Source organism: Aquarana catesbeiana, linkage group LG11 (genome assembly GCF_042186555.1).
Source record: "Aquarana catesbeiana isolate 2022-GZ linkage group LG11, ASM4218655v1, whole genome shotgun sequence".
NCBI lineage: Eukaryota > Metazoa > Chordata > Amphibia > Anura > Ranidae > Aquarana > Aquarana catesbeiana.
Window position 1 is genome coordinate 271,784,045 of NC_133334.1, and position 15,074 is coordinate 271,799,118.

The 15,074-nt window shown below is 43.1% G+C and overlaps 1 protein-coding gene across 2 annotated transcripts in view; it reads left to right on the forward strand.

The window, feature by feature from the left end:
- ZNF507 (zinc finger protein 507) overlaps window positions 1–8,900 on the forward strand; it is a 42,531-nt gene extending 33,631 nt beyond the window's left edge. For both annotated transcript variants that reach the window (XM_073605827.1, XM_073605828.1), the window contains exons 4-6: window positions 3,973–4,087; window positions 5,995–6,129; window positions 6,828–8,900. In XM_073605827.1, the coding sequence (XP_073461928.1) occupies window positions 3,973–4,087; window positions 5,995–6,129; window positions 6,828–7,152 (575 nt within the window). In that variant the 3' untranslated portion in view covers window positions 7,153–8,900. The remainder of the gene's footprint in view (window positions 1–3,972; window positions 4,088–5,994; window positions 6,130–6,827) is intronic.
- The last annotated feature ends 6,174 nt before the right edge of the window (window positions 8,901–15,074 follow it).

A 15,074-nucleotide genomic window follows, 5' to 3' on the forward strand; every position in this document is an offset into this window, starting at 1 on the left:
ATTTTTAGACCATAAGGATGTCGGTAAGGGACATTTCAGAGACAGATGTAAAAAAAAAAACACAGATTTTTACATACTGTCCCTGGTTTTACTGAGGCTGGAAACCCTAATGGGGCCCCCTAGTGGCCTGGGGCCCTCGGGCAGTGCCCGAGTGGCTGAACGGTCAGTCCACCCCTGGGATATACCTGTCTTCAAGGACTGAACCTGGAAGCCTTCTCTATAGCCCTGTTCCCTCTGGCGGGTCCCGCCCTTCACCCAATCCTGGCTTTGACTTTACATTCTTAAACCATATCTGGTCGAAATCCATGAACGGGATCTAGTTATTCCTGTGGTCGATCACTTGCTTATTGAGGCTCGGTTCACACCTCTGTGCCAGTCGATTTTCTGACGACTTGATGTGACTTCAGTACTACTTTGATGCGACTTTGAAGTGTGGGAGGAGCTACACCGAAGGGAATGCCTGGGTAATCTTCCTGTAATGTCGGATCCAAATCACATCAATATAGATGAGGAACTGATTTGGAGGCGACTTCCATTAAAGTCTTTGGGCACAAGTCAGATAAAAGTCGCCTTGAAGTAGCACAGGAACCTTTTCTAAAGCAATTTCAGCAGTGCTAATTAACCGCTTGCCGACCGCCGCACACAGATGTACGTCGGCAGAATAGCACAGGCAGGCAAATGGGCGTACAGGTATGTCCCTTTAAATTTGCCACCTTTGTGGCGTGCCCGCCGCGGGAACGTGCCCGTGGGTCCCGGGAACGCAATGTTCGCCGGTGGCCTGTGATTGCGGTGTGGAGAGGTAGATCGGGGAGATGCCTATGTAAACAAGGCATTTCCCCATTCTGCCTTGTGTCATGACAGAGATCTACTGCTTCCTGTCATGTCCTAGGTAGCCCCTCCCCCCCCAGTTAGAATCGCTCCCTAGGACACACTTAACCCCTTGATCGCGCCCCCCCAGTGTTTAGCCCCTTCCCTGCCACTGCCATTTACACAGTAATCAGTGCATTTTTATAGCACTGATCGCTGTATAAATGATAATGGTCCCAAAATAGTGTCAAAAGTATCTGATGTGTCCGCCATAATGTCGCAGTCACGATAAAAATCACAGATCGCCGCCATTACTAATTAAATAAAAAAAAATTATAATAAAAATGCCATAAAATTATCCCCTATTCTGTAGATGTTATAACTTTTGCGCAAACCAATCAATATACGCTTATTGCGTTTTTTCTTTTTTTTTTTTTTATCTTTTTTTTTCCAAAAATATATACAAGAATACATATCGGCCTATAAACTGAGGAAAGAATTAGTTTTTTTTATATATTTTTGGGGGATATTTATTATAGCAAAAAGTAAATATTGTTTTTTTTTTTTTTTTTTTCAAAATTGTCGCTCTTTTGTCTTCTCAAAGAAAAATCTCTCACTCTTCACAATCAGTTTTCGGCAGCACTTACAGTGCCTTTGAAAAAGTATTCACACCCCTTGACATTTTCCACATTTTGTCATGTTACAACCAAAAACGTAAATGTTGCTGTTCAGACGCTCTCCATCCAATCTGACAGAGCTTGAGATATTTTGCAAAGAAGAATGGGAAAAAATGTCCCTCTCTAGATGTGCAAAGCTGGTAGAGACATCCTCAAAAAGACTTGCAGCTGTAATTGTAGTGAAAGGGGGTTCTACAAAGTAATGACTCCGGGGGGCGCCATACAAATGTACCCCACACTTTTCATATATTTATTTGTAAAGAACGTTGAAAACCATTTATCATTTTCCTTCCACTTCACAATTATGTGCCACTTTGTGTTGATCTATCACATAAAATCCCAATAAAATACAGTTACATTATTGGTTGTAACATGACAAAATGTGGAAAATTTCAAGGGGTATGAATACTTTTTCAAGGCACTGTATATTTGTGAGCAACTATTTTAAAAGATGAAGTACATGAAGGGCAATGTCAGAAACATAATATCGCATGAGCACTTTGAGAATTGCTACTCCATCCATCCAACCAGATATTAATGCGTTTGTTTATCAAAAACCGTGTCAAATATCGCACTCATTTTATGTTGTTGTTTTTACTTTTATTATAAGAAAAAAAAAAATGACCAAAAAAAAAAAAAATCGGAAGTTTTATTGCTCAGATGGGTACATTATCTAGATCAGTGATCGTTCCCTTGTGATCAGCCTGATCTGCTCATCAGCTGTCCTTATCGTTAGTGTATTTTATGTGCGCCCCATGACCATTCCTCTTCTTCCAGTGTGGCCCAGGAAGGCCAAAAGGTTTGTACACCCCTGATCGATCTAGCAGAAGCAGTGGATACTCTGGTGGCTTTATAGGCTCAGTACACCCCAATCTCTGCCTTTTTTTTCCCTTGAAACTTCTTCCTTGTTTACTTTATAAGATCAATATGAAGGGAATTCCGGTAGTTTTAATAGCTCCAGCCTGATGTGGTAAGACTCTTGGAAGACCTTCCATGGACATTGCCAGTTCATCAGGATCTTCTGTCCCAAGGACAATCCTCCTGATTCACGGTCACAGTAATGGCATGGCTATTGAGGCCAGGTTCTGAGGGACAGAGGCATCTGAGTCTGTGATTCCTAAGATGCTGAAAGCTACGAAGTCTACTTCCTGCAAGGTCTATATATCTGGACATGGAAGGCACACTTCACTGGTGTAAGTCTCGCGGCTTCCACCCCGGGAGTTTCAACAAGGGACAAATCCTCTCCTTCCTACAGCTAGGTCTAGACCAATGTAGTGCCCCCGTTCATTCCCCTGTGACTCAGTGGGATCTGGATTTTGTTCTCCCAGTGCTCCAAAAACGTCCGCTTGAACCCATAAGAGACCATGCTCTCTACTCAGACCCACAAGGTGAATCCTCCACCTCCTGTGAGGCACGTGTACTGAGCTAGCTGCCTTTTTTCCTGCATGGAACCCTATCTGGTTTTGCATAGGGACATGGTGATCTTGAGGTTTAAGATTTCCTTTTTGCCCAAAGAAGTTACAGCTTTTTCAACTCAACCAGGAAGTTGTTTTTCCATCCTTCTGTCTGACTCCAGTTTGCCAAAGGGAAATTTCCCTACATTGTCTGGCTGTGGTTTGGGAGTCATTTCGCCACTGCTTATATCAGAAGGACTAACTCGCTTTTTTGTCATGCCAGCTGGACCCCAAAAGCGTACATTGGCTCCTCGTTCCTCCGTGTCTTGGTGGCTTGGACAGCACATCATCTAAGCCTATGGTCTCAAAGATCGGGTTCTACCCATTCCTTCAAGGCATGTTTTGATAGAGTTGAATGCTTCTTGGGCTTTTCACCACGGGACAACCATTTCAGAGATTTTCAAGGCTGCTTCCTAATCTTCTGTTCACATGTTATCGAAGTTCTACCAGGTGGATGTTTCAGCCTCATCTGACGCTAGGTTTTGGTTGGGGCTAGGTTTTGGCCAAGGACTTTCAGGTGGCTATTTAAGCCGAAGTCTGTACCCAGTTCTGTTTTGGTTTTTCTTGGACATGTCAGTTGTGTTTTCTATCGCCCATCCCTCAATTGGACCGCTTTTGAACAAGTTCCTGTGTCCATAAAATAAATGAAAGGGAAATTAGGATTTTTGTACTTGCTGTAAAATCCTTTTCTTGGAGTCCATTGAGGGACACCGGTCCCACCCCTCTGATCATGCTCTTGGTACTGCTTTGCAACAAAACAGAGGCTTGCTGGTAGGGTTTTTTGGTTTGCCATTGTCCAATCCTCCTGTAGATGGCAGTATAACCTGGAGCTTAGTGTGTCTCAATTGACTCCAAGAAAAGGTTTTTTTATAGTAAGTATAAAAAAGAAAAAAATCAGCTGTTTTAAGGCTTTTTTTTGTTTTTAACAATATACAGTAGCTGCAAACATTTTTGTTGTACACATAACTATATCACTGGAAACTAAAGAATCTTCTCTCCCTTCACGTAGTGACTCTCTCTTTTCTTAACTCCAGGTAACAAATCCAGCATGTCAAAGGTATATCGGTGCGACGTGTGCAGCTACACCAGTCCTACATACGTTGGTGTTCGCAATCACATAAGAATTCATACTTCTGATAAGCCTTATAGGTATGTGACCGTCTTGTTGCTTTTTCTAATTGCATTTACCTCCTGGGGTTTAAACCAAAGCAACCTCTGCACTCCCATCCCATCATGCCTGCTTCTGGTATTCATGCCTCTGGTGGTCAGTCTTGCAATTCCTCATGGGACTTGTAGTTCCACAACTGTTAAAATTCCAAAGTTAGCTACCCCTGCATTAGAGAACCCAATCACTAAAATCTCATATAAGCTTAAAGTGGTTCTAAAGGCCCAAGGTTAGAATGCATGAAGGTAAAAAAACCTCTGTACAGCAGCCCCCTCGCGATGTGCGCTAGAGCCTCTGCTCTCCCTCCTTATTGGCTAAGACAGCAGTGGGAGCCACTGGCTTCTGCTGCTGTCAGTCACCGCCAGTGAGCCAATGAGAAGGGAGGGGGCGGGGCCGAGCTGCGGCTCTGTGTCTGAACAGACATGCAGAGCAGTGGCTCAGGAGCCCCCGCCAGCAGCGGTTTCCTCTGGGGGCACTTGGCAAGAGGGAGGGGCCTGGAGCTCTGGCAGGGAACCCGAGAAGAGGAGGATCGGAGCTGTCCTGTGCAAAACCATTACACAGGGCAGGTAAGTATAACATAATGTGTGTGTGGTTTTTTTTTTTTTTTTATTTTTAAACTTGTCTTTTTTAACCACTTGCCAAATCAAGTACCCGTAAGTTCCGTTGTTTAGACCAGACGATCGGCTTTCTTGTGATAAAAATCGATGCGGCTAAGCAGCCGCTCAAATGCAAAGGAGGGATTTGTGGTCTTAAAGATCCCAGATCCCTCCATAAGAATACCTGTCCTATGCCTATTACTGTCACAAGGATGTTTGCATTCCTTGCAACAGCAATAAAAGTGATCCAAAAAAAAAAAAAAAAATAAACAGATCAAAGCAGCAGTGTAAAAAAAAAAAAATCTAAATTAATTAAAAAAAAAAATAATTTAAAGTGCCCCCGTTTCCCCCATGCTAGTGCGCAAAGGCGAATGCATGCGTCAGTCCTGAACGCACGCAAACTGCAATCGTCCCTTACGTGAGGTATCACCATGAACGTCAGATCATGGGCAGTAATTCTAGCAATAGTCCTCCTCTGTACATCTAAAGTGGTAATCTGTGAAGGCTTTTAAAATTGTCTTCCATGGATAGTAATATTTATGTTGTTACCGTTGCGCAGGCATACGCAGTTTTAAAGCGTGACATGTTTGGTATCCATTTACTCGGTGTGACATCTTTTTTATTTTAACAAAAAATGGGGTTATGTATTTTGTGTGGTTTTTTTTGTTTTTTTGTTTTTTTTTTTTTTTTTTTATGTAAAATTCAAAAAAGTGTACTTTTAAAAATTGTTTCCTAAAACTGCATTTAAAAAACTGCTGCGCAAATACCATGTGGCTTAAATTGCAAAACTCACCAATTTATTCTCTACGGCCTCTACTTAAAAAAAAAAAAAAATATATATATATATATATATATATATAAATTATAATGTTTGGGGGTTCTAACTAATTTTCTAGCAACAAAAACTGATTTTCACATGTAAACACAGTGCCAGAAAATGCCGGGACTTCAACTGGTTAATATCACTTTAACACGTTCAACACTTCAAAAGTTTTCAGTCTCTCAAAAAAAAAGTAGCTTCTTAATTGTGAGTCTGTTTGGTGTCATCTTCAGTGCTACCTCTGTCTCTGACTTTTGCAAATATGTTGTCTTCTGCCCAAAATTATAGAGGCAGGGTTCTTATCTACACAGAGAAATTTATTAAGAAAAAAAAAATAATATATATATATATATATATATATATATATATATATATATATATATATATATATATATATATATATACCTCATTTGCGTCTAATTGTGTTGCTTATTTTCTTGATAAATATCTCCATCTGTGTTTTGCATATTGGCAGGTGTTCGCTGTGTGGCTATGTTTGCAGTCACCCTCCATCCCTAAAATCGCACATGTGGAAGCATGCCAGTGATCAGAATTACAACTATGAGCAAGTAAACAAAGCCATCAACGAGGCAATGTCACAGAGCACCCGGTATGTAATATAAGATTGGAGGTAAACTGCATTTTGGTCAAAACTTAAAATTTGTTACATAGTACAACTCCATGCACACGGCTTAAAAAAAAAAAAAAAAAAAAAAAAGTCTGTTCTCTTTGGAGTAAAAAACGCTTTTATAGAGCATTTTTTTTTTTTGTACAAAGTCTAGACGAGTTTAGAAGAGTTTTTTACGGCTTTTTTTTTCTGCCGGTGAGCTCCAATCAGAAACTCGAACCAGAAGGGTTTTTTTTATTCCTGATTTTAAACGTTGAGCCCAAAATATGCTTGTAATCGTCATAATATACATGGACACATAGGATAATAACATTGAACTGCTTCTACAGGCAGAACTCAAAACTCCTGTAGAAGCAACGTTTTTTAAGCCAGTGTGCATGGAGCCTAAAGTGGTTGTAAAGCCTTAACCGCTTTCCTACCACAGTTGGCCCAGAGAACTGAGCAACCGGCAGTGTTTGATCGCTCTGTTCTCAGTCTTAGAGTCTGTGGGGGACAGATGCTGCACCCACCTAGGTAAGTATGATTTATAAAAAATAAATCCCATACTTCTTTTAACTTCTGTCTCTTGATTAGACTTGGGAATGACCATGTGATTAGAGACAGGCTGTGCCACATATGGTTGCTCTGATTTTGATTTTTTTTTTTTTTTTTTTAATGGAATATATATATATATATTTTAGGCTTCAGCAAGACCCTTTGAAAAAGCAGACACCGGAAGACTCCTCCTCAGCAGCAGACAGTGACCCTCCCAGTTCTGCGAGTCGTCCAGCGGCAGAAGCAAGTTACGTAGAGAACCAAAGCGTCAGCCTGTCACAAGGCAGCTCGTGCAGCGCCGAAAAACTACAAAGCCAGATGAGGCCTGGGACCGAGCTGTGCGTTCTTCTATTTTGCTGTTGCATTTGCGGGTTCGAGTCCACCAGTAAGGAACTTCTGATGGAACATATGAAAGCACACGAGGGAGAGATCATCAACATCATATTGAATAAGTCCGAATCCACATCTTAGATTTGGAGCTCTGCAATGCTGAAAGCCTGAGATCCAGATGTCTTGTGGAGTCTGTTAACTTATTATTTTTCTTTAAATAAAGGGCACGCACTCTAGAAAAAGGTACCATTTGTCACAAGGAATAGATTGAATAAGCACTTCATTTTTTTTTTTTTTTTTTTCTTTTTGGCCAACCCAGATTTTATTACTTAGAGTATATCCAGGCAACAAGTAAAAATCACTGCCATTTGATGATAGGAGTCATGACTTCGACTTGATCTGTGTTAACCAAATCCATCTCCGTCTGGTTCGGATGTCCTCCCCAGTTGACTTCTGGTTAAAATTGCAGCCTCTTGTCACATGATGCTGTGCAATGCCTCCCAGCCCCGATGTGCGTTGGTAATGCTTAGGGCGAGGCTTGAGCTGGAACCAGCGAGCACACTGGTCTGTATTTTCACAGGCTTATGTTCCACAAAGCACTTACAGATTCTGCAGTTCACATGCAGATTAGTTTGGTGGTAAAAGATGAAAACTGGAGTCCTTTCGCTTTACTCTTGTTTCCAGAGTCCATTTAAATGGAACAAATGGTCGCATTTGGTTGGAACATTTCTTTAAAATTCTCTGTTGGCCCTTTTAAAGGTGTGTTTTTTTTTTTTTTGTTTTTTTTTTTGATGAGTTGGAGAGATCGCTATTTTTGTTTCCGTTATTTAAGGACGAGATGTTTGCAGGCAAAACTTGTTTTGAGGGAATGAAATAATAATTTTATTTTTTTGCTATTTTTCGGAGTAGTTTTGTAGTAGCTGAGCTTGGTGTGTAACTTTTTTTTTCTTTTCCTTTTTGATACATTTAGAGGGTTATTGATAAATAATACAAGTGAGATATGGTAATGGAAAAACATTGAGACTTGGCACAATTTTATTATTACTGTAAAGCAATTCAGAGAGCCACAATGTTGGGCCGTTGTGCTGGATCAGCTTTGAGCATACTGGAGCCGGGTCACTGACTTTAAGATTAAAGCTGAACTCCAGGCAAAAGACTAAATACGTACTTAGGGAGTAGTTTTAGCTGCCTAATTATTTGTAATTTTTTTTTCCCAGCCAGTCCTGAGATTTACACAGGCCTGCTACATAGTAGAGTCAAGATGAGTGAGCTATTTTTCTCTGCTGCAGTTGAGTAATACAGACTGGTCACCAGATTATAATTGGGTAGTGAAGCACAGCTGCAGCACAGTGAAGCTTTCTCCTATTATTTTTCAGCAGCGCAGCTGATTGGCTCCTAATGTTGCCCCTCCCTGTCCCAGACACGATTTGCTGTTTTTGTAGCTCTGATGCACTGCAGCGCACTTGATTGGCTCCTCACTTTGCCCCTACCTGTTCCCAGTCTGATCACCAATGCACTGCAACACAGCTGATTGGCTCCTATGTCTCCCCTCCCATGTCACAGTCTGATCAGATGCACTTCAGCAGCACAGCTGATTGGTTTCTTACGTTGCCCCATCCCTATCCCAGTCTGATTGCCGTTTTGCAATTTGGATGCACTGCCGCACAGCTGATTGGCTTATATGTTGCCCCTCCGTTTCCCAGTCTGATCGCCGATCCACTACAACACAGTTGATTGGCTCCTATGTTGCCCCTCCGTGTCCCAGTCTGATTGCCAAAGCACTTAAGCACAGCTGATTGGCTCCTTACATTGTCCCTCCCTATCCCAGTCTGATCGTCGTTTTGCAGCTCAGATGCACTGCTGATTGGCTCCTAATATTGCCCCTTCCCAGTCTGATCGCCGATGCACTACAACACAGCTGATTGGCTTAACACAGCTGATTGGGATGGGGAGGGGCAACATTGGCTTAACACAGCTGATTGGCTCCTATGTTGCCCCTCCCCATCCCAATCAGCTGTGTTAAGCCAATCAGCTGTGTTGTAGTGCATCGGCGATCAGACTGGGACAGGGAGGGGCAACATTAGGAGCCAATCGGCTGTTCTGCAGCGCAGCTGAGCTGCAAAACGGTGATAAGACTGGGATGGGGAGGGGCAACATATGAGCCAGTCTTATCGCCGTTTTGCATTTCAGCTGCCCTGGAGGACAGCTGATTGGCTCCTAATGTTGCCCCTCCCTGTCCCAGTCTGATCGCCGATGCACTTCAGCACAGCTGATTGGCTCCTTCCTTTCCCCTCACCTGTCCGTCTGATCGCCAATGCACTGCAACACAGCTCATTGGCTCTTTACTTTGCCCCTCCCTATCCCAATCTGATTGTCAGTGCACTGCAACACAGCTGATTGGCTCCTTGCATTGCCCCTCCCTGTCCCAGTCTGTCCCAGTCTGTCCCGTTTTGCATTGAAGGCTTATACCAAATCCAAATTAAATACTTATTTAGTAACTAGTTACTTTTAAAGTACCTGAATGAACCTCTTGCAACATCCCCATAGAGCAAAAGCCAGTCTGGGAGGGTCAGGACAGGGAGGGAACCAGTCAGGTGTTCTGCAATCAATATGCCAGCAAGGGATGTGCTGATAGGAGGAGAGAGCAGACTGAGCAGAGAGATGACCCTATCAGTCTTGCTTCACTATCACTGGCAGATTGAGGGGTGGAGAGAGGACACCACCATCTTCCTTCCACAGCATCCCTTCTCAACCGGGGTTACGTCTGATTTCACCAGGGGTGCCTGGAGCTGTGCCTGATTGACCTTACATTTGGTTGTGCCTGCATAGTTCCAGGTCCAAAGCTCCCCATCTCCAACCTGCTGTTGTGATAATCGAGGAACAGCAGCAAAGTCATTTCTCTGCAGGCTGGAGCTGTAATAGAGAAAGTGATGCCATCTGCCTAGCTGTGCTGTGTGGCAGAGCTGTGTACATTTCAAAACTGAATGGACAAGAATACAAATCCTTTTGGCTGGTAAAACCTCTCCCTATATATGCATTTCATTTCTGTATTTAGCCATCTGCCCGGAGTTCTGCTTTAAGTTCCAGCTTGCTGCTGCTGCTGTTGTGAATAGAGCACAATGGGGAAATAACAAGCAGAACGTTGTACTGATGAGCATTGACTGCTGTTAGTCTTGTGCAGATAAATTGTTTTTTTAGCACTATCTAGGCAGGAAAAGTAATTTTTTTTTTCTGTGGGGTCCTTTGGAAGATTCTCCGTGCATTGCTGGTGTCATTCAAAGCTTCAGTTTGCTTAATTTTTAAAAAAGGTCTTTGAACAAATGGAAAAGCTGGATACTGTTTTAAAGAACTCCATATTCAGCCAAAAGTGCCACAATCATTGCTTGACCTTGCTGTGTCAATATAATATTTCTGCTCATTCTAAGATCTGCCTAAAACTTTTATTTAGTTAAAAAAAAAAAAAAAAATCTAAAGCAAAGCCTCACTAACCTTCTATGCAGAAAAGATCGACTCTGTCTTTACAGTCACCCAACCTGTGGTGCTGGTCTCGTTTTGTCCGTGACTTCTATGTAAAGTGGAAAGGTCAGGGTGTGACTCTCCATAAAGTCTTTATAGCTTCCAGGTAGCCCAGAGGAGAGGTTCTGCCCCACTCAAGGCATGGCCGGGCCCTAGCTGCACTGAACTCGGCCTTTCAGCCGAACGTCTGGTGCCACTTGAATTTTCTGCGTAACCACTTGTCGCAGTATAAGTACGTTATGCTGGCGGCAAGTGGTTATGCAGAAAACTCAAGTGACGCCAGACATTCAGCTGAAAGGTCGAGTTCAGTGCAGCTAGGGCTAGGCCATGCCTTGGGGGCTAGGCCATGCCTTTAGTGGGGCAGAACCCCACTCAACCTGGAAGGAAGGCAGACAAGATCACTAGTGCCGCGCATCCATGGTGTCCTATAGTAGTAATGAGAGAGACAACCTCAGCCTGGGCTCCCATCAGGCCATGCCACCGACGCGTTTCGCTTATACTGCGACAAGGTGGCACTGCTGCGCCAGAACATGTACCTAGTATGCGATCCTACACTTCCTGTCTGGGGCGTGGCGACCTCCTTCTGCTGGGATTTGTACACAGCGGGAGCTAATCTGGGGATACCGCAGACTCAATGTCCGCCGGCACCCACCGATCGTTGGGCAGAGAGCCAGAACGGCGATCTGCCTTGTTTACTGTCAGTAGGGAAGGCATTAATCCTGTGTCTCTGCAAAGCAGGAACATGGGTCAATGCCTTCCCCTAGTAAAAGCACCTCCCCCACACAGTACACAAACACACTACCTAGGCACACTGTTAACCCTTTGATGGTCCATGTTAACCCCTTCCCAGCAAGTATCATTAGTACAGTGACTGTGCATATTTTTTGCGCCGATTACTGTGTTGGTGTCACTGGTCCCCAAAAAGTGCCACTAATGGCCCGTACACACGATCCGAACATCGTATGAAAACTGTCGTCCGAGGAAGAATCGTACGGATCGTGTGTGTATACTACTTTCGAGAGCCGATCACGACAGTTCATCCGATATTATTCGACCGGACAAGCACGAAAATTTTCCTCGTACGATCCGTTCTTTGTTTAGTCAGTATAATTGTCGTCCGAAAATACAATACAAATACATTACAACTAGGGCTGGGAGATTTTCCCAAAAAAAAAAAATCTGTAATTTTCTTTAAAAAAAACGCGATTCACGATTCAAATCCGCGTCCGGCCTCGCGGACTAGGCCGAAGCCGTGGCCTCACCTAAAAACTCCTGCCCGCAGCTCCCCAGGACCGGCGTGGTGGAAAAAAAAAAAAAAAAACGAAAAAAATCGATTTGCCTAAATTTTGAATTGATTTGACCTCTAAACTCGATTTAAGATTTAGATCGATTTTTTTTTTTCTATTTGCGACTATTAAGCGAAAAAGGTCGTACGATCTGTCGTACCATATTCGGATCGTGTGTACGGGCCATTTGTCTGCCGCAATGTTGCAGTCCCGCTATAAGTCGCTGATCTCCGCCATTACTAGTAAAAAATAAAAATAAATAAATAGAAGTATTCCATAGTTTGTAGACGCTATAACTTTTGCGCAAACCAATCCATATACGATGATTGGGATTTTTTTTTTTTTTTGCACAAAATGGCCTGGTCAGGAAGGAGTAAACCTTCCGGAGGTCTATTAGTTATTATAACTTTAAGCTTTGACAATAAAACCTGGAAGGAAGGTCGGAAAAGATCACCAGTGCCGCACATCTATGGTGTCCTATAGTAGTAATGAGAGAGAGCGACACAACCTCAGCCTGGGCTTCCTGCCAGGCCACGGTCCGACGCGTTTCGCTCTGCACCCCGGAGCTTATTCATGGGGATCATGATAATAAAACCTAGAAGCTGATTTCTATGCAGAGCTGCACCAGATTCTGTGTGCTCCAGTTTTAAGTGACTCTCCCCTATTTTCTGACTAGAAGGTCCTAACATTTTGAGTGCTGCTTTTTTAGTGTAAACCTATAAATAGGTTTTTTATCTTTTTTTTTTTTTTTTTTTTTTTTTTTTTACCAAAACCTAATTTTTTTTTTTTTTCCTATTCTGTGTGGGCGTGTTTTGGTTGAACAGCGGAGTTCTTTTGTAACAAGTATTTGATGTGTGATGTAGTGTCCGAAAAAAACAAACAAACCAGCAGTAACAATCTCATTGCAGAGCGCGCGGTGGGAATCCTGTTTCTTGGTGCTTTTGGCTGTGTATATAATTGTATTCATTATATGAATTGGTTCAGGTTGATGCCTCTCAGCGCCGGCGAATTTCCCGATCGCCGGTCCTGTAGATAAGTTTTATAATTTTTATAACCGGTTTCTGATTTGTAATAGAAAATTGAAATGTATCTCTTGGGTAAAAGATGCCTATAGCCGCCTGGCAGATCAGGTTTTATAATCCCCACTTTTATTTTTCATGTACATGCTAGTGGTAGCGTTTTAAAGTATAACTTAAGGCAAAACTTTTTTTTTTTTTTTAGTTTTGAATGGAGTGGAGAGGTATTAGAACCCCTGTCAGTTTTTGTTGCTGTCTGTGCCGCCGTTGGGGAGGTCCCCCCCTTTCTATTTGGCCTGTTTAGCATATTATCATTGAAAGTGAAAGAAAATCCCACATTTTTTGTTGCCCCCAGAAAAGTAATAGAGGGGAAATCGTCCAATGGTGACACTAGTTCTGGTCACCTGAAGAACCCCCAAGGAATTCCCTTTTTATTTGCAGGGATTTCTTCTCACTTCCTGTTTGGCTATGGGACAGGAAGTGAAGGGAAGTCTCCCCAATGGGACACAAAGGGCAAAAAAATATAAACTGACAAGGGTTATAACCCTCCATTACTCTGTCCAACTTGGGGGAAAAAAATTTGTTTTGCCTATAGTTCTACTTTAAAAAATAAGTGCACATCAGACGAAGTACACTGATCCTTTTTCTCCCTTTTTTGTCCTGACCTAAGCCATCCCTCCCTACCCTTCTGTGAGATCAGATAGCTACAGCCTCCAAATCCAGTGCCACGTGTACTAGAGCTGCATGATTAATCGTTAAAAAAAAAAAAAAAAAAAATCGCGATCTCGATTCAAACCCCCTCACGATCTCAATCCAGCATTTCCACGATTCATGTAACAAGTGCAGAGCCATTCTCTGTTCACAGCTGTCGAAAAACAAAAAAAAGCATTAAAGGGGTTGTAAACGCTTGAGGTTTTTCACCTTAATGCATAAAGGTGAAAAAAATTTTGTAGTCCAGCAGCCCCCCAGAGCCCCCCCTCTTACTTACCTGAAGCCGATTATTCCAGCGACAGGGACGAGCACAGCAGCTCCAGTCACTGTCTCGTATCATCATTGGCTGGATTGATAGCATCAGGAGCATTGTCTCCCGCTGCTGTCAATCAAAGCCAGGGACACGGGAGCCGGGGGGCCGGGCCGAGTCCTGCTGTCTGTGTCAATCATAGCAGCAGCAGAACTCGAGAGCAGGCGCACGAGTTTCCCCAGGAAATGCGGGTCTCAGTGGGGGTACTGAGCCCAATTTTTTTGTATAATGTAAAAGATGTTACGCCGTGAGAATCGTGATCTTTATTCTAAGCACAAAAAATCGTGATTCTCATTATATCCAGACTTGTGCAGCTCTAACATGTACTCTTTCCTGACCAGGCCTGTGCATTACAGCCTCATAGACTTCTTTTGAGGCTGTTTCCAGAGGCCAGTGACAAGGTTAGAGGAGCACCATAGCATTGTTTAGTCCCAGTTCACACTATAACGCGGATGCGAATTGCACAGGAAGCGCACCTCATTCGCGTGATTTCAGCTCATTCATTTTGAATGGGCTGAAATCGCATCAAAGCAGTGCAGGCATCCTTTTTTTTTGGGCTGCACTGCAACCGGATCGCATGTTTGTTTTGTACCATGCGATCCGGTGCAGGCAAACCACACTGCGTTTGCGATCCGTTTGGGGTGTCGTTAACTTTGTATTGACACCCCCACAGCAGTTCGCAAACGGTGTGATTGCAATGCACTGCAGGATATTTAGCGTTTCCCGCACCATATATGTGTGAACCTAGGTTTAGACTGGGTTTACATATTTTTGGCTGCGGTTTGCAGTCCGGTGTCTTGTGTGTTTTCTGTTCTGCGATTCAGGTGCAAATTTTTCCATGAATTTGCACCTGAACCGGACCCAAAACCAAACCGCAGCCGCCCCAAACACGTGAACCGGCTCCATTGAAAGCTGGTCACACTAGCATGTTATGCGAATTGGATGTGGTTAAAAACGCATCTACTTTGCATTTATTTGAACCCAGCCTTAGGCCCCTTTCACACTTGTATGACTTGTCCTATGATTTAGTCGCATGACAAGTCGTTCCCCATGATTTCCAATGACAGCCATTCATATTAGTACGACTTCAGTCCCTGCACTACTTTGGTCCGACTTTGATGAGAGTTACACAGGTATTACCTGAAATCGCGGCCGCAAAATCGCGCGACTTTGAAGTTGCAGTAGTGTGAAAGGAGCCTTAGGATTTTACTGTGCAGGCACAAA